This window comes from Scyliorhinus torazame, chromosome 1 (genome assembly GCF_047496885.1).
Source record: "Scyliorhinus torazame isolate Kashiwa2021f chromosome 1, sScyTor2.1, whole genome shotgun sequence".
Classification (NCBI taxonomy): Eukaryota; Metazoa; Chordata; class Chondrichthyes; order Carcharhiniformes; family Scyliorhinidae; genus Scyliorhinus; species Scyliorhinus torazame.
The window spans coordinates 55,651,355-55,671,291 of record NC_092707.1 but is presented as its reverse complement, the minus strand read 5'-3'; the positions used below and the strand labels follow the sequence as shown (position 1 = coordinate 55,671,291).

Genomic DNA, 19,937 nt, shown 5'->3' with positions numbered 1-19,937 from the left:
AGGCACTCCTCTAGCCTACCTGCCAGTACCTTCGCCAATATCTTTGCGTTCACATTTTAAAAGTGATATGGACCTATACGACCCACACTCCTTCGGATCCTTATCTATCTTAAGTAACAAGGAAATCGATGCCTGCCCCAAAGTTTGTGGTAACACCCCCTTCCCCATCGCCGCCTCAAACATCCCCACCATCAGCGGTACCAGCTTATTTTTGAATTTTTAATAATATTTCACTGGAAACACCTTCCCCCGACTGCATCCTCCCAATCACACCTTTTATCTCCTGCTCCATTATCGCCCCCTCTAATGTAGCCCTGTCCCCCTCCCCTAACCTCGGGTACTCCAGCCCATCTAGAAATTCCTGCATCTCCCGGCCTCCCCCAGTGGCTCTGATCTGTACAATCTCTCATAGAATTCCTTAAAGACCTTGTTAATCTGATCTCTAGAATTGTTAATTAATTGAATTTAAACTTTAACTGTCACGTTGGGAATTGAACTCGTGTCCCCTGAGCATTAGTCCAGCATCTGGCTCATTAATCCAGTAGCATTACCTCTATGCTTTGTCCTCCACTGATTATCCAAACTTTGTTTAAGAGTTGAGTGCCAGGACTCTTTGTTACTTTGAGAACTCTGCAGTGTGTGGAATGTGTTTAGTCTGTCCTCAGTCAAATGTGAGGAAGAGCAGTATAGAAATGATTTTCTTTCCATCTCTGACAAAGTGAAAATGTTATGGTAAAACAAATGCTACAAGTAGTCAAATAGGTTTAATGGGTGTAAAATAGCACATATTGTTAAAGCAGTGATAAACTGGCCTCGGTGTATAAATAATAATAGTGCCAGGTATGAATTTGTAAAAAATATTCTGTGATTCATCATTTTTGTTTTCCGTTTGGAGAGGAGACTATTTTTGAAGGCGAGTAATTTTAATTTAAAGTATTCCCTGCCTCAAAATTGTGATTATTTTTTTTTTAACAACTGCTCAAACTTAGAGCCGACGTTTTTAAAAAATGAACAATTTCTGTCGGAGACTTGCAATGTGTGCTTCCTAACCAAAAACTTGCAAACCATCTATCTTTATCCAGATCTCATTATGTCAGATGAAGATCGGTGTCCTTCCCATTCTAACCCAATAAGAAGTTTTATACTATCCAATAATAAACTTCTAAAAATTGGATAGGAACACCCAAGATCAGAATCCAGAAATAGAAGAAGGCACGCACTGTACATCAGTAAGGTGCAGTGTGGCATAGTATACCCAGCTAAGTTGAGGGTGACCTACAAATCCAAGGACTTTTATTTTGGGACGGCGGAAGCAGCGGAGGAGTTTGCGAAGGCCGAAGGACTGTGGCTGAATTGGGAAATGGTCATGTACCGATGTAGCCTCATGTAACTGTATTTTTTCACTGCGTACTGGTGTAAGTGCTAAATGGGCCAACGTTGTATATATTTGGACAAGGGAAGAGATGGGACTTTCACTTGCAATGATGGTTCTTTGGGGCTTGGGTGTGTATGTGGGGTTTGTGTGCTAAAGGGGATTTCTTGGTTTTCCTGGGACTGGACAAGGGGGAAAGAGACCCGGGCGGGGGCCTCCACGCTGGCCGGTTTAAGCCGGCCAGTGAACGGGGGTGAGGTGGGGGGAGGGGCTGCGGTCATCGGAACCTGGCAGAACAGGTTCTGATGAGTCTAGCCGGGGTGGAAAGTTGGGGGGAAGGAACAGAGGTTGGGGGGGGGGAGTTTTATAAGAGGAAGTGGAGGGGAGGAGTTGGGTGGTTTACAATTCATGGGTATCATTTGCGGTACTCTTTCAGGGATTGGATGGCATTGAATGTTAGGTGTGGGGGGGGGGGGGGGGGGGTGGACTCTATAGATCAATGGTGACCATAGACGATTCCTGATTCCTTTTTCTTTTTTTTCCCTTTGTTTTTCCCACCGTGGGAGGATTTGTTTTATTTGATGCTTATATTGTCAGGTGGGGCGTTGTTTGGGGTGGTGGGAGGATGGGATCGTGGTTGTTGATAAGGGGATTGACTTTCATTTTGTCACCGTTTACTGCTTGTTGGTGGGGTGTAAATTCTGAAGAAAATGTGAAAATGGAGAATTAAAATATTTTCCAAAAAATTATGCAGAAATAGAAACAAGCTTGATTTTCAACGTAGAGATGAGAAATTATCCATGCTTTTTCCCCCTCGGGTCCAATGACCCAATTTAACTTCACTATTATTGTAGAAACTCCTGTGTTGTTATATAGGAACATGGTTTTTGCACTAATGTGTAACTGTCTGTTACACTATTTCATGTTTGTGCTTTTTCCCCTCAAGAACTAAATAAGAATCCAGTGGATGGATTTTCTGCTGGACTCATAGATGATGATGACATATACAGATGGGAGGTTGTCATCATTGGCCCGCCAGATACTCTTTTGTAAGTACTTAAAGCTAACAATTATCGGTGCTAATGGAAACTGCTGTTAACCACCTATGTTCTACTTTCAGAACAAAGACAAGAGAATAGCTGATGATTGTGTGAAATGCAAAAGTTGCATTTTGGATATAACATTAACATCTTGCTAGAATTTGGGAAGTAACACCTACTGAAGGTCAATATAACTACAAACATTGCTCTGGTTGGTAGTATTAGGAGCTTGATGGTAAATTAAAATGTACAATGTTGAGGGTGCTAATCCATGAATAACTAACCAAATGACTAATTGGTCTTGGGATAATCAGATCCAGAAAGTAAATGTATAGCTAGAAAAACATTACGAGAAGGAAGAGTTCCATTTCATGGGATATTGACATCAATACTGGGTCGCAAAGGAGCTGTATGAGTGCGATAAGTTGCACCTGAAATGTACTATAACGAAGATGTGGCAGAAAGGATAAATAGGACCAATAAATGGAAGGTAAAGAATCAGGGGGTCCCATTTTAAATAATAGTAACCCAACATTTCATGTGGCTATCTCAGTCCATCATTGGTTCCTGATTTCTCTAGTTTTCTTTGTACCACCACCGTGGCTAATTGATGAGCTCTCCTCTTTGCCTTGCTGGTTATTTTATTTTGCCAGACACGGAGAGCTTTCCTCCTCTTGTCAATGAAGTCTTGGATGGTTGGTTGTTATCGCGAACCAGTCTTGGTATTTTCTGGTCGCATACCCGATGATTTCTTCTCTGCTTAAGATGGTGGCTGCCTTCCAATCTTTCCAGTTTTCCTCCATTCTGTTAGAATGAACACTTTGGAGATGTTAAGAGGTTCACTAGCATGCTTGAATCTTGAAGCTGCCCAATTTTGATCTTTTTTCTGAGCATTTTTTCATCTTCTGTTGCTTCTGGTGGAGTTTGATGGACATAAAGCGGATGAGCCGGTGGCCTGTCCAGCAGTCATATGCTCTGGTCATCGGTTTAGTGATGAGGACATCCTTTCGGTCTCGGGATCGGACGATGACTAAGCCGATCATGTGGCAGTTCTTTGATCGTGGATGTCACCAAGAAGTCTTGAATTTGCTTTTTTTGATGGAACAGTGTGTTAGTGATGACAAGGTGGTGTTCTGTGCATTTGGTGAGCTGGAGAGCCCCATTGGAGTTGCAATTCACAGCTTCTTCCTTTATACGATGGTTCCTTTCCAAAGTTGGGAGTCCTTTCCAGCCCTGGCGCTAAAGCCCCCAAGGTGGATGATCTTCTCTTCCTTGGGAATGTTGGAGAGTGTGGTGTCCAGGGTAGAATAGGAGTCTTCTGAGTTTAACTTTGATTTTCTGACCACAGGTAGATGAGCCTGCTGGCTGCGGTTTTCCATCCAGGTTGGGGACGGAACAGACTATTTTTAGGGCACCTTTTCTAGCCCTTTCCCCATGTGGGGTGAGCAGAGTGGATCCTGAAAGAGGGCTGCTCAGTCATGAAGACAGCTGCCAAAGCACTCTCCTGTTCCTATTCCAAGAACAAGACAACTGAATCAAACTCCACTGCCTATGTACCGGTTTGAAGCTAGGGACCTCTAGATCAATCAGTCTTGTCCCCGTCACCTCTCGCCGATCCCCGCAAGGCTGGTCTGTGTGTGATTCCTCTAGGTAGATGCCTGGTGCGGAACATCTTAACTTGGGTATGCCATTGCACATCATCAGACACATTGCCCTTGACAGAGGGAAGTTCCAGTTCCAGTGTCAAGGGAACCTCTATGACTGGGGAGTTCCCTAGTGCCTTTACCCGTCACCACAGCCATTGATACCTTGAAAGTATCTTCCGCCTGATCTGCCATTGAGGCCTTTTTTTTTTTTTAGATTGTGCTTTGTCTAGTTCCTCCTCTCTGATCTTATAATTATGAGTGACTCTGCCAGTAAGACTCCCGATGGAATTGCTCTCGGGATCAACTGGACATTCAAGCATCTCCACCACGGCAAGGTGGCAATCCAAGGAAAAGTTAGTGTCAAGTAGTTCCTGTTATAGAGATCTGGCCATAGTTGTGCATGACTGGGGGCTAAATATTCCAGGCTCCAGAATTTTTAGATGGGACAAGGAATTTGAGAAAGAAAGAACAGTAGCCAAAGACACAATTTAGAACAGCCAAAGTAAAGGATTCAGAAAGGGTATTCGTGCAGTGGAAACATTATGGGCAGAATGATGGAACAGCAAAGGATGTAAGACTTTGGCGGGAATTGTCCACAAACCTCCTGACAGTAGTGAGAAAGAGAGGATGTATAAATATGGAAATCGGATAAGCATGTAGAAGAACAACATGGAGGTTTTAATTTTTCAATTTTGTGGAGAAGTAAATGCATTTCTAGAATGTATTCAGGACAGTTTTCAGCAACAATGTCTTTCAGACACTATGATCAGTAACAAACCAAGATTAATTGGCAATTTGATGGCAAGGGAATGTCTTGTGAATAGTGACCATAATATGGTTGTTATTAGTTTTGAGGTGGAGAATCATAAACCAAGGTTTCAATCTGAAGCAAGTCAAAGTTCAAAGGGATAAGAAATAAAGTGATCATAGTGAACTGCAAATGGCTAAACCTACAAACAAACCAGGGAAGTGTTCAAAGTATTTTTGAGGTTACATTAATAGTGCATACCCGGTAGTAATGGAATTTGTAGTCCTTATTCCTGCCAATCAACCAGGGGGGTGGCACCAGTGCTGTATCTCTAGGTAGTAAGATGGCGACAAGCTTGCAAGCATCTCAATTTTTGTGTTCCCGATTGTTTTGTTTGGACCAAACCTGCTCCTGCCTCAAGTTATCACACTGGTGATGAAGATAAATCTGACTTAATACTTCACCATGGTTGTGATGAGTACCACGGAGTTTGGAGATGGTGAGGTCCCACAGAGTTGGAAAACGAAAGAAAATCTGGGATTCGCCAAGATAGGAGTTCCTGCAGTGTAAAGGGCCAGAATCATGATCCTGAAAAGCACCGGAAAACCACGGAGTCAGAACCAACAATTCGGGACTTCAAAGGGTTGTTCCCTCAACGCTGACACAAAAATAAAAGCCTGCAGAATTTAAAGGCAGTGATTGCTACACTATTTCTTTGAAAACAAAAAAAAGTGTTTTAACAGCTTGGAAAATGGAATTAGAAGCAAAAGAAACCCAAGGTGACCAAGATCTCAAAGCACGGGAAACTTGAAAGAACAAAAAGCCGACTAGTTGCAGAAACAGCTGAATGAAAAAGCGGTGACTGCACTGACAGCTCATAAAGCCGTAAACACAAGGAAAGGAGACAGCCAGCAGCTGCAGAAGCAAATAGAAAAAATAAGACGTACTGATCATCCTGTTGAACAAAAGGATCAATCTGTATTATGCTGAGGATTGGAGTTGATATGTAAAGAGACTTGGTTTCTAATTCATTGCAAGTTAAATTACTGATGAAGGTAAACATAGAGCTATCCTGCTGAGTGTGTGAGGAAGTAAAACGTATAATCTTACCATGAACCTGACTGCCCCGGATTCATCCAGTATTAAGTAATACAGTGAGTTAGTGGAGTTTGTGAAGTCTCATTTGCAGCCAAAACTGTCTGTAATTACACAGCACTTCAAGTTTAACATGACAGGTCATGCTCTTGAGAAATCTATTGCTACCTTTATGGCATACCCGAAACAGATCACCAAGTACTGAGTTTGGAGATGCCTTGAATGGTGTGCTGTGATACAGGCTTGTATGCAGGGTGAATGACAATGATTTGGAAATAGGTGAGCACTTTGGTGATAGTGACCACAATTCGATTACGTTTACTTTAGTGATGGAAAGGGATAGGTATATACCGCAGGGCAAGAGTTATATCTGGGGAAAGGCAATTATGATGCGATGAGGCAAGACTTCGGATACATCGGATGGAGAGGAAAACTGCAGGGGATGGGCACAATGGAAATGTGGAGCTTGTTCAAGGAACAGCTACTTCGTGTCCTTGATAACTATGTACCTGTCAGGCAGGGAGGAAGTGGTCGAGTGAAGGAACCGTGGTTTACCAAAGCAGTCGAAACACTTGTCAAGAGGAAGAAGGAGACTTATGTAAAGATGAGACATGAAGGTTCAGTTAGGGCGCTCGAGAGTTACAAGTTAGCTAGGAAGGACCTAAAGAGAGAGCTAAAAAGAGCCAGGAGACATGAGAAGTCTTTGGCAGGTAGGATCAAGGATAACCCTAAAGCGTTCTATAGATATGTCAGGAATAAAAGAATGACTAGGGTAAGAGTAGGGCCAGTCAAGGACAGTAGTGGGAAGTTGTACTTGGAGTCCGAGGAGACAGGAGAGGTGCTAAATGAATATTTTTCGTCAGTATTCACACAGGAAAAAGACAATGTTGTCGAGGAGAATACTGAGAGTCCAGCTACGAGACTAGAAGGGCTTGAGGTTCATAAGGAGGTGTTAGCAATTCTGGAAAGTGTGAAAATAGATAAGTCCCCTGGGCCGGATGGGATTTATCCTAGGATTCTCGGGGAAGCTAGGGAGGAGATTGCTGAGCCTTTGGCCTTGATCTTTAAGTCATCTTTGTCTACAGGAATAGTGCCAGAAGACTGGAGGATAGCGAATGTTGTCCCCTTGTTCAAGAAAGGGAGTAGAGATAACCCCGGTAACTATAGACCAGTGAGCCTTACTTCTGTTGTGGGAAAAATCTTGGAAAGGTTTATAAGAGATAGGATGTATAATCATCTGGAAAGGAATAATTTGATTAGAGATAGTCAACACGGTTTTGTGAAGGGTAGGTCGTGCCTCACAACCTTATATAAGAGTTCTTTGAGAAGGTGACCAAACAGGTGGATGAGGGTGACGCAGTTGATGTGGTGTATATGGATTTCAGTAAAGCGTTTGATAAGGTTCCCCATGGTAGGCTACTGCAGAAAATACGGAGGCATGGGATTCAGGGTGATTTAGCAGTTTGGATCAGAAATTGGCTAGCTGGAAGAAGACAAAGGGTGATGGTTGATGGGAAATGTTCAGACTGGAGTCCAGTTACTAGTGGTGTACCACAAGGATCTGTTTCGGGGCCACTGCTGTTTGTCATTTTTATAAATGACCTGGAGGAGGGTGTAGAAGGATGGGTGAGTAAATTTGCAGATGGCACTAAAGTCGGTGGAGTTGTGGACAGTGCGGAAGGATGTTACAAGTTACAGAGGGATATAGATAAGCTGCAGCGCTGGGCTGAGAGGTGGCAAATGGAGTTCAATGCAGAAAAGTGTGAGGTGATTCATTTTGGAAGGAATAACAGGAAGACTGATTACTGGGCTAATGGTAAGATTCTTGGCAGTGTGGATGAGTAGAGAGATCTTGGTGTCCATGTACATAGATCCCTGAAAGTTGCCCCCCAGGTTGAGAGGGTTGTTAAGAAGGCGTACGATGTGTTAGCTTTTATTGGTAGAGGGATTGAGTTTAGGAGCCATGAGGTCATGTTGCAGCTATACAACACTCTGGTACGGCTGCATTTGGAGTATTGTGTGCAATTCTGGTCACCGCATTATAGGAAGGATGTGGAAGCATTGGAAAGGGTGCAGAGGAGATTTACCAGAATGTTGCCTGGTATGGAGGGAAGATCTTCTGAGGAAAGGCTGAGGGACTTGAGGCTGTTTTCATTAGAGAGAAGAAGGTTAAGAGGTGACTTAATTGAGGCATACAAGATGATCAGAGGATTGGATAAGGTGGACAGTGAGAGCCTTTTTCCTCGGATGGTGATGTCTAGCACGAGGGCACATACTTTTAAATTGAGAGCAGATGGATATAAGACAGACGTCAGAGGTAGGTTCTTTACTCCGAGAGTAGTAAGGGCGTGGAATGCCCTGCCTGCAACAGTAGTGGACTCGCCAACACTAAGGGCATTCAAATGGTCATTGGATAGACATATGGACAATAAAGGAATAGTGTAGATGGGCTTTAGAGTGGTTTCACAGGTCGGCGCAACATCGAGGGCCGAAGGGCCTGTACTGCGCTGTTATGTTCTATGTTCTAAAGCGGCGTTTGCTTGCTGAACCAGATATTATTTTCAAACATGCTCTGGAACTTTCTCCTGCCATGGCGAGTGCTTCAAAAGATTGTCAGGATCTGCAACACATGAACAATTGGGCACTGCACCGTATTAGACAGAAGCTTGCCACTGAGCACAGAGTGGCACAGCAGACTTGGGTGTGATTCCCTGTACCAAATGACAAGTCAGGATGCCTACTTGCAATACGTCAAAAGACAAGGTATGCATTTGCTATTGATGTGAAGGGAATCATGGCATTGACACATGCTTATTTTAGAGAGACCGAGTGCTACTTTTACCACAAGAGAGGACATTTGGCTGGGCAGTGCAAAACAAAAATTAAACTAACTGCAGAGCAGTGTACAAATATGATTGGGTCAACTGACACTGGAAACTGATGCTGCTGCATGCTCTATGCACCTGCTGTTAAATCTGCGCCCATTGCAGTGGCAGTGAAGGGAAAGAATGCCAGACGGAGGTGGTTCTTCAGCTACTGTTGTTGGGAGCACATGTTTAAGTACCTCAGTGGAAGGAGTAAGAGGTTGACATTGGGTCGCATGTCCACCCAACTGCAAACTTACACTTCATGTCCAGAACATTGCTGCTGTTCTAGTCTGCTACAAACAGCTGGTTGCTCAACTTCCTGTGATGGTCATAGAGGGACCCAGACCTTTGGGTCAAGATTGGCTGCAAAGAACAAAACTAGACTGGTCACAAATATTCAATTTGGAAGTCGGGAGCTTTTGAAGAAATATGGCACTGTTTTCCAAGATGATTTGGGAAAGCTGAAGAGCATGCAAGCTAAAACACAGGTCGATCCCCAGGCAACACCATGCTTCTTCAAAGCCAAGCCAGTGCTTTGTACGCTGAGGAAAAAGTGGAAACAGTTGTGTAGGTTGGAAAACTTGGGAAGAATTCAGCCGGTCAAGGTTTCATATTGTCCCAGTTCTCAAGCGAGACCAGACCATGCGTCTATGCGGTGACTACAGGCTAATAGTCAACTGACAGCAAAGTTAGATAAATACTCCGTCTTCAAAATTGGTGACTGTCTGCCAAGTTAGCAGGACGCAAGTCATTTACCAAGCTAGATTGGAGTCATGTCTATTAGCAATTGAACAACACGTAAAGGGAGTATGTGACAATTAATAATCACTGAGGCCTCTACCAGTACACCCAATTGCCTTCTGGAGTTTCATCTGCAGTGTTTCAGCGAACCATGGACCGTCTCCTGCAGGGACTTATTTCCATGTGTGGTCGTGCACTTGGATGATATTGTTGTCACAGGACCGATTTAAGCTGAACATTTAGCCACCTTGAGGAAACTGGTATATGTTTGAAACAAGGAAAATACACATTCCAGGCTTCTGAGGTTACCTACCTGGACCACAAGAGTGGACACCATGGGGTTGCATCCTGTTGTAGACCAGCAAAGATGCACCATAGCCCTGTAATGTGACAGAGCTTAAGTCATTTCTAGGAATGATAAATTACTATAGTCATTTCTTCAACTTGCTGAGGAAGAACCACCACTGGTCTTGGGGTTTTGCAAGCAAAAGCCTTGTAGCAGTAAAGAAATTGCTTCAGTTATCGTGCTTAGTGGTAATTATAGAACATGGAACAGTACAGGCCCTCCGGCCCACGATGTTGTGCCGACCATTTATCCTAATCTAAGATCAACCTAACCTACACCCCTTCAATTTACTGCTGTCCATGTGCCTGTCCAAGAGTCGCTTAAATGTCCCTAATGACTCTGACTCCACCACCTCACCTGGCAGTGCATTCCACGCACCCACCACTCTCTGTATAAAGAACCGACCTCTGACGTCTCCCCTAAACCTTCCTCCAATCACCTTAAAATTATGTCCCCTCGTGACAGCCATTTCCGCCCTGGGGGAAAGTCTCTTGTCTATCCATGCCTCTCGTCACCTTATACACCTGTATCAAGTCACTTCTCTTCCTTCTTCAAAGCTAAAGAGCTAGTGCTGACATGTGACGCTTCTCTCTCTGGCATTGGAGCCATATTTTCAAATCGAATGGAGGCTGGTCAAAAAAGCCCATGGGTTACGTTTCAAGAACGCACTCACAGGCTAAAATGGGCTACTGCAGCTGGAGAAAAAAAGAGCTGTCATTTAGCCATTAGAGGTTTCACCAATACCTGCATGGGCAACATTTTACAGCCGTGTCCCCACCACTATTCCACCTATAGCTTCAGTGAGAATCCAGCGAGGGCCCTGACACTATCAGCTTATGATACACATTCATGTACCACCCTGGCTTGTATAAAGCCATTGCAAATGCACTCAGCCGTATTCCATTAGCGAGTAGTTTGCAAACACACCTGTTCCTGCTCCACAAGTGTAAGTGTTGTTGTTAAATTTCTTGGATTAATTACTTGCATGTGCTAAACCGATCAAGAATTGGTTGAGCAGAGACTCAGTACCAAAAGTTAAAGACTTGTTTTACAAGGCTAGTTGGGTGCAGTTGTGTCTGATGACCTGCGCCCCTTGAATTCCAGGAGTGCTAAACTGGGTTGCCAGGTCGGCATCTTACTGTGGGATTCCAGAGTCCATTCCCTTTCCAGGGCAGAGAAGTACTCTTGGCAGAGTTCCACAGCACACGCCCAGGACGTTAAGGGTGAAGATGTTGGCAGGCAGTTATATCTGGCCAGGTGGGACAACCTCCCATTGTCATTGGCGGACCGGGTTCAATCTATTAATATTCTGGTTCTTGTTTCCATCCCTCCCGGTTTTCTACCCAAATCATTTTTCTGGAAGTTGGAGCGGCCCATAACCGGTTTCATATGGGCGGGGAGAACTCTGATTCGCAAGGGGTCCTACAGAGGGAGTGGCAGGCAGGGGGTTTGGTGTTGCCAAATCTGAAGTATTATTATTGGGCGGCCAATGCAGATGTGTGGATGGAGACGGAGTCCTGAAAAGGGACGTCCTTGGAGGCGCTGGTGATGGTGTCTCTGCCGTTTGATCTAGCGAAAATACTCTTCAAACCCAGTGGTAGTCTCTACGTTAAAAACATCGCTGAAAATCTGTCAGCATTTCAATTGAGGGTGGTGTCAAGGTGGGTCCCTATCTGTAGGATCCATCTGTTTGAGCCAGCAAAATTGGTCGCTATATTTAGGAAGTGGAAAAGCAAAGGAGTGGTGAGGGTGAGGGACTTGTTTCTGGAGGGGAGGTTTGCCAGCCGGGAAGAGTTGAGGGAGAAAGCAGGGCTTGGGGGGGGGGGGGGGTTAGGTAATTCTAGGTGCGGGATTTTGTTTGGGCATTTCCGACATTCCCGGGGGCAACGCTGTGTCCCTTGCTGGAAAGGATACTCCCTTCTGTGGGGTCGAAGGAGAGCAGCACAGGCTATATGGGCAGATCATGGGGGAAGAGCAGGTATCGGTGGAGGAAGTGACAGCTAGGTGGGAGGTGGAGCAACAACAAACAAAGAACAATACAGCACAGGAACAGGCCCTTCGGCCCTCCAAGCCTGTGCCGATCACGTGTCCGATCTATACCAACTGCCTGTATCCTTCTATACCCTGTCTGTTCATGTGCCTATCCAGATAAGTCTTAAAGGTTGCTAACGTATCTGCCTCAACCACCTCACTTGGCAGTGCATTCCAGGCCACCACCACCCTCTGTGTAAAACGCCGCACATCTCCATTGAACCTTTTCCACCCCTCACCTTGAACTTGTGCCCCCTTGAAATTGTCATTTACGCCCTGGGAAAAGGCCTCCAACTGTTCACCCTATCTATACCCGTAATAATTTTATAAACTTCTATCCGGTCGCCCCTCAGCCTCCGTCTCTCTAGGGAGAACAATTCCAGTTTATTCATCTTTCCTCGTAGCTAATACCCCTCATACCAGGCAGCATCCTGGCAAATTTTTCTGTACTCTCTCCAAAGTCTCCACATCCTTCTGGTAGTGCGGTGACCAGAATTGGACACAGTATTCCAAATGTGGTCTAACCAACGTTCTATATAACTGTAACATAATTTGAGCTTTTATGCTCTATACCCTGTCCTATGAAGGCAAGCATGCCATATGCTTTCTTTATTACCATTTCCACCTGTGCTGCCATCCTGCACGCCCAGATCTCAGTGTCTCTATGCTCCTGATGGTTCTGCCATTTATTTTATAGCTCCCACCTGAATTGGATCAACCAAAATGCATCACCTCCTCTTTTGTCCAGGTTAAATTCCACCTGCCATTTCTCTGCTCAATTTTGCAGCCTATCTTTATCCTATTGTATTCTCTGACAATCTTCATCACTATTCGCAACTCCTGCAACCTTGGTATCTGCAAACTTCCTGACCCCATGTGATCTAATCTTTTGCACCAGCCTGCTTTACTAAAGTCCATGTAGAAAACATTCAGAGCCCTTTCCTCGTAAATCACGTTTGTCACCTCCTCAAAAAATTCAATCAAATTAGTGAGACATGACCTCCCTCGTACAAAACTATGTTGTCTGTCATGCAGGGACCCATTTTGGAGGAGGTAATGTGGAGGGAGTCCCTTCGTAGGGTGAATGCGACGGCATTCTGTCCGAAGTTGAGTTTGATTAAGCTAAAGGTGGTATTTAGGGCCCACCTCACTAGGGCCAGGATGAGTCTATTTTTTTCAAGGGCTCAAGGGTAAGTGTGAGCGGGGCTCGAGAGGCCTGCTTACCAAATGCGTGTGTTCTGGTCCTGCCCATAGCTGGTGGGTATTTGTGGGTCTTTTTTAGCACCATATTGACTATCCTGAAGGTGGATCTAGAGCCATGCCCATTTGTAGCTGTATTTGGGGGGCATTTCTGCCGGAGCTGAGGACGGAGGTAGATGATCTGGCGTTCACCTAGTTGCTGGCCCTGTGGCGGATTTTGCTGAGTTGGAGGCAGGCGACACCACCTAGTACCGCAGCATGGCTGGGTGATTTGATGGAGTTCTTGTACTTTGAGATGGTCACGTTCACAGTGAAGGGGTGATCGATGGGTTCTATCGTAGATGGTGGCCTTAGTGTTACACTTTGAGGATGTGGTCATTGTTAACTGTTAGTTGGGGAGAGGGGGTGTTGTTTTAGTTGCAGGGGTGTGGTTGTTCTTTGTTTTTGCTTTACTATTATATGTGTTGCTGTGATTTAAAAAAATGAGTGGTCTGGATGTATGATTGATATAGATAAATATTTTTGTCTCTGGCAATGGAACAGCTTTCACCATCACAAAATTGCAGACATTGACTGATCTGAGCAACATCCAGCATATAAAACCCACTCCCTGGCATCTCTTTCAATGGCCTCGCCGAAGGCTTGTCCACACCTTTAAAAACCAGTATGAAGTTGTCTGGAGGTACTTTGGAGTCTTGTTTTTCCAGATTCCTTCTGAGCTACTGCACAACACAGACTACCACTGGCTTCATGCCGTCAGAGCTGCTGATGAAACGCTGCTTGCGCAAACGTCTGGATTTGGTGTTCTCAATTTAGAGGGCAAGATAAGACTGGAACAAAGCGCTCAAAAATTGATCCACTACCAGCGGTGCTCATACATTCAAAGAAAGCGACCCTGTGTATGTGTGTAATTTTGGAAGTGGACCATGCTAGACTCCAGGAGCCATCATGAACTGGTTCGTTGTCATTTTGGGTTCAAATTAAGAACAAAGATGTACGTGGACATGTGGCTCACATGTGACTGAGAGAAACCTCCCAATCAGCCTGTGATTGATGTTTGGCTGTCAACCTCTTGAATGTGTGGTCACCTTGCAGCTTTTATTCCTGACACATCCAGTCAGCTGTTGAATACAGAACGACCCTGTTCCAGTGGCAGATGTGCAGCTCAAGATGGCAATGTTCCTGTCCCAGAACCTCCCTCAATAGAGTTGCGTTGCTCTGACTGTTCCCACAGAGCACCTCCAGAGACTTAATTTGTAAAAGAGCAGAGTGTTCTGTTGTGTGTTTACAGGAGAAGTTTTCAGATATGTTGCTATAGTAAACATACAAGAAGCTTAAGGGGCAAGGAAATCTGGTAATGGGATTGATTGTTCCTCCCTCCTGCCAATCAACTAGGGGGTGGCACCAGTGCTGTGTCTCTGGATAGTAAGCTGGTGACCAGCCTGTAAGTAACTCTTTTTTTTTAATAAATGTTTTTGAAATGGGTCTGGTGTTGGTGTTGTCACTTGCTTCGCCCGGATGGGTTTCGCTGCCGTTCTGGTCTCGCGCTCACTCCGCTTAAGCTGTTCGTCCTGTCTTTCGCCTGAATTCTCCTTGCTCTCTGTTCCTGTAGATGCCAAGTTCGTTATCGTTTCCCGTACCCTCTTTCCGGCTATCACTTCCCTGCCTCTCTTCTCTCTTCTTCCCCCTCCCCTCCCCCCCCCCCCCCCCCCCCCCAAAAAAAAACTCCCTGGTTCTCCTCTATCGTTCCCTGTTTCTTCACTCTTTTCTCCTGCCCTTCCTGTGGTTCGCCTTTCTTTCCTCTTAGGTATAGCTGTCGTCTCCCCCCCCCCCCCCCCCCCCCCCCAAGTTCTCTCTGTCCCGCTCGCGTCTTGGCTACTTTCCCCCGACTCTTGGCTACCTGGCTATTCTTCTGCTTGTTCGTTGGCCACAAACAGGTCCCGGAACAATTGGGTGAATGGCTCTCGCGTTCTGTGGAAGCCGTCGTCTGACCCTATGATGCCGAATTTGATTTTCTCCATTTGGAGAGATTCTGAGAGGTCAGACAGCCAGTCTGCAGCTTTGGGTGGTGCTGCTGACCACCAGCCGAACAGGATTCTAATGCGGGCGATCGGGGTGGCAAAGACGAGGGCACCCACCCTCCTCCCCAGGAATAGATCTGGCTGGTCTGATATCCCGAAGACCGTCACTTTCGGGCATGGCTCCACCCTCATCCCCACTACTTTGGACATTGTCCTGAAGAAGGCTGTCCAGCACCCTGCAAGCCTGGGGCAAGACCAGAACATGTGGGCGTGGTTGGCCTGGCGTCCTTGGCACCACTCATCTATCCTCCACCTCCGGGAAGAACCGACTCATACTGGGCTCTATGTACCACTTTTAGTTGTGTCAGGCTGAGCCTTGCGCACGTTGAGGTGGAGTTGACCCTATGCAGTGCTTTGCTCCAGAGTCCCCACCCTATCTCAATCACCAGGTCCTCCTCCCATTTCTTTCTTGTTGTGTCCAGTACTGTCGGCCCTTTCTACCAGTCAGTCATGTGTATCACTACAGTTTCCTTTATCTAGTATGCTTGCATCCAGTAACTCTTCCAGTAATGTCTGTCGTGGTGGTTGTGGGTACGTCCTTGTCTCCTTTCGTAGGAAGTTTGAGTTGCAGGTACCTTAGCTTGTTTCCCCCTGGCTAGCTGGAATTTCTTGTCCAGTGTTGCGATCCTGCCATCCATGTATAGTGTCCTGACTGTCAGTGTCCCTCCGTCCTATCCCCACCTTTTGAAGGTGGCGTCAGTCAGTGCTGGTGTGAACCTATGATTGTTGCTGATGGGAGCTTTGTCAACATTTTGGTCAGGCCAAATTGCTGCCGTAGTTGGCTCCAGGACTGGAGTGTGGCTATCACCGCCGGGCTGCTGGATTGTTTTTTGGGTGGGAATGGGAGTGCTGCCGTGGCGAGGGCCCGGAGGGAGGTCCCCATGCAGGAGGCTTCTTCCGCGGGCACCCACTCGGCTTCTGGCTCCTTGATCCATCCCCTTATTCACTCGACTGTCGCCGCCCAGTGGTAGAATTGTAGGTTTGAGAGGGCTAGCCCCCCACCCCTGGATTTTGTTTTTTGTAGGACCTTCTTTGGGATCCGAGCATTCTTTCCCCCCCCCCCCCCCCCCCCCCCCCCTCGGGCTTGTTTAAACGGCAATCCCGTTAGTGCTGCCCCCCCTACTTGTGGGTGTACCGGGAAGATTTCGCTTTTGCTCATGTTGAGTTTGTAGCCCGAGAAGGCGCCAAACACTTTCAGGAGCGCGATGATTCCATCCATGCTGCTCTGTGGGTCTGAGATGTAGAGGAGCAGGTCATCTGCATTGAGTGAGACTCTGTGCTGCCTGTAAGTATCTCACTCTGTGTTCCCAATAAAGATTAAGTTTGTTTGCACCAAACCCGCTCATACCTCAAGTTATCATATACCCCTAAAAGGCAAAGACTGCACTTTTGCAGTTAAGTAACCATGGTTAACAAATTTATGTCAACCATGGGCAGCACAGTAGCACAAGTGGATAGCACTGTGGCTTCACAGCACCAGGGTCTCAGATTTGATTCCCCGCGGGGTCACTGTCTGTGCGGAGTCTGCACGTTCTCCCCGTGTCTGCGTGGGTTTCCTCCGGGTGCTCCGGTTTCCTCCCACAGTCCAAAGATGTGCAGGTTAGGTGGATTGGCCATGATAAATTGCCCTTAGTGACCAAAAAGGTTAGGAAGGGTTTTTGGGTTACGGGGATAGGGTGGAAGTGAGGGCTTAAGTGGGTCGGTGCCGACTCTATGGGCCAAATGGCCTCCTTCTACACTGTATGTTCTATGTCTATGTAAACAGTAGTATCAAGTTAAAAGAAAATGTTCATATAGAAAAAATGGAAATCCAGTATACTGGAAGAACTAATTGAAACAACCAAGGAATGCAATATAAGTAATGAGGTATAAAAGAAAAAAAAACTGTGAAGGATAGTAAAGCTCACAGTAAAGGTTTTCCTGAATATATTAAGAGAAAGAATGCTAAAGTATTGGTGAGGGCACATCTGGAGTACAGTATTGGGCTCCTTATTTAAAGAATTGGGTAAATGCATTGGAAGCAATTCAAAGAAGATTTAGTGGACTAATACCTGGAATTGACAAGTTGTCTGATGAGGAAAGGCTAGGCTAGTACTGCTGGAGTAGAAGAGTAAGAGGCGACTTGATTAAAACGTATAAGTTCCTGAGCGGTCTTGACAAGATAAATGTGGAGACGATGTTTCCTCTTGTGGGAGAATCGAGAACTGGAGGCCACTGCTCAAAAATAAAGGGTTGCCCATTTTAAGACCGAGGTTAGGAGAATTTCTTTCATTGAGGGCCGTGACTCTTTGGAATTCTCTTCCTCAAAAGGCCACGGAAGCAGAATCTTTGAATATTTTTTAAGGCAGAGGTTGATAAGCAAGAGGATAAAAGGTTATAAGGAGTAGGTGGGAATGTGGAGTTGAGTATGTATCTGATCAGCCATGATTTATTAAATGATTGAGCAGACTCAAGGGGCTGTGTATATACATCTGACACTAATGGACAGTATGGAAATGGGAGACTTATAAAATTAATACTTTGTACAAATGTTCACTGTAGAAGTAGTAGATATAATGGCAGCAGAACAAGGGCATCTACCATAAGTCAAGGCACCTATTGGATTAAATAAAAGTTTTTAAAAAGTGAAATCAGAAAATAGGACCTAAAATAAACACGCCTCCAGGACCAAATAGTTCCCGTCTGCAGGATATTAAAAGAAATGGATGAAGAAACTGCAGACGTGTTTACTTGTAATTTTCCCAAGCTTTGACATTGGAAATTGTATCTTTGGATTATCCATTGCAAATGGCACTCCATTATCTAGGAAGGGATGGAAGACTTATTGCAGTTGTGGAGAAGTTACTGGAATCTATTATAACTGAGTAATTGAACAGGAATGAGCTAATCAGACAGTCAGTGTGAATTTGTGAAGAGCCGATCATTTTAAAAAAAAAATTTAAAAATTTTTATTAAAGGTTTTCATAAAATATCAATAACAAAATGAAAAAGCAACCCAACAGGGTTAAGTACAAAACACAGTCCATAAAAACAACCCTCCATACCCCCCCCGTACATAAATAATAAATTAACATTAACCCCCCCGACTTAATACAACACGTATATACACCCCCTCAAACCCTCCAGTGTAGATAACAAAAAAATAAAGTGACCCCCCCCCCCCCCCCATGTTGCTGCTGCCATTGACCAATGTCTGCCGCTCTGCCAGAAGTCTAAGAACGGTTGCCACTGCCTAAAGAACCCTTGTACCCACCCTCTCAAGGCGAATTTCACCCGCCAACTTGATAAACACCGCCATATTGCTGATCCAGGATTCCACGCTTGGGGGCGTCTCATCCTTCCACTGAAGAAGAATCCTTCGCCGGGCTACCAGGGACGCAAAGGCCAGAATTCCGGCCTCTTTCACCTCCTGCACTCCCGGCTCCTCTGCCACCCCAAATATTGCGAGCCCCCAGCCCGGCTTGACCCTGGATCCTACCGCCCTCGACACCGTCCTCGCTATGCCCTTCCAAAATTCTTCCAGCGCTGGGCGTGCCCAGAACATATGGGTGTGGTTTGCTGGGCTCCCTGAGCACCTAACACTCCTGTCCTCACCCCCAAAAAACCGACTCATCCTTGTCCCGGTCATGTGTGCCCTGTGCAGCACCTTAAATTGTATGAGGCTGAGCCTCGCGCATGATGAGGAAGAGTTCACCCTCCCCAGGGCATCTGCCCACGTCCCTTCCTCAATTTCCTCTCCTAACTCCTCCTCCCACTTACCTTTTACCTCCACCACCGAGGCCGCCGCCTCCTCCTGCATCACCTGGTAAGTTTCCGAGATCTTCCCCACTCCCACCCCCCCCCACCCCCCCGAGAGCACCCTGTCCTGTACTGTGTGTGGCCGTAGCTGCGGGATTTCCACCACCTGCCATCTGGCAAATGCCCTTACCTGTAAGTACCTGAAGGTGTTTCCCGGGGGGAGCCCGTACTTCTCCAGCTCGCCCAGGCTCGTGAACTTCCCGTCCACAAACAGGTCCCCCAGCTTTCGTATCCCTGCCGTGTGCCACCCCGAAAACCCTTCACCTGTTCTTCCTGAGACGAACCGGTGGTTCCGCCGTAATAGGGTCCCTGTCGAGCCCCCCCCCCCCCCCCCCCCCCCCCCCCCCCCCCCGCCACCTCCACTGCCCCCCAAATTTTAAGGCAGCCACCACCACCGGGCTCGTGGTATACCTTCTAGGAGGGAGCGGCAGCGGCGCCGTTGCCAGCGCCCCTACACAAGATGCTGGGTCACTGTCTGTGTGGAGTCTGCACGTTCTCCCCGTGTCTGCGTGGGTTTCCTCCGGGTGCTCCGGTTTCCTCCCACAGTCCAAAGACGTGCAGGTTAGGTGGATTGGCCATGCTAAATTGCCCTTAATGTCCAAAAAGGTTAGGAGGGATTATTGGGTTATGGGGATAAGGTGGAAGTGAAGGCTTGAGTGGGTCGGTGCAGACTCGATTGGCCGAATGGCCTCCTTCTGCACTGTATGTTCTATGTTCTAACACCCTTCTCACCCTCTGAGTCCCTCGCGCCCACAGAAACCCCATTATACTCCTGTTAACCCGCCTGGAAAAAGCCTTCGGGATAAACACGGGGAGGCACTGGAACAGGAACAAAAACCTTGGGAGCACCGTCATTTTGATTGACTGCACCCTACCTGCCAAGGACAGCGGCAACGCATCCCACCTCTTGAACTCCTCCTCCATTTGCTCCACCAGCCTTGTAAAATTAAGCCTATGCAGGGGCCCCCAGCT

At 46.3% G+C, this 19,937-nt stretch overlaps 1 protein-coding gene across 1 annotated transcript in view; it reads left to right on the top strand.

Annotated features, from left to right (window-relative positions):
• Positions 1 to 19,937, top strand: part of ube2g1b (ubiquitin-conjugating enzyme E2G 1b (UBC7 homolog, yeast)) — a 75,995-nt gene that overhangs the window by 14,824 nt on the left and 41,234 nt on the right. Inside the window, exon 2 of the mRNA XM_072495085.1 lies at positions 2,319 to 2,421. Within this exon, the coding sequence (XP_072351186.1) occupies positions 2,319 to 2,421 (103 nt within the window). The remainder of the gene's footprint in view (positions 1 to 2,318; positions 2,422 to 19,937) is intronic.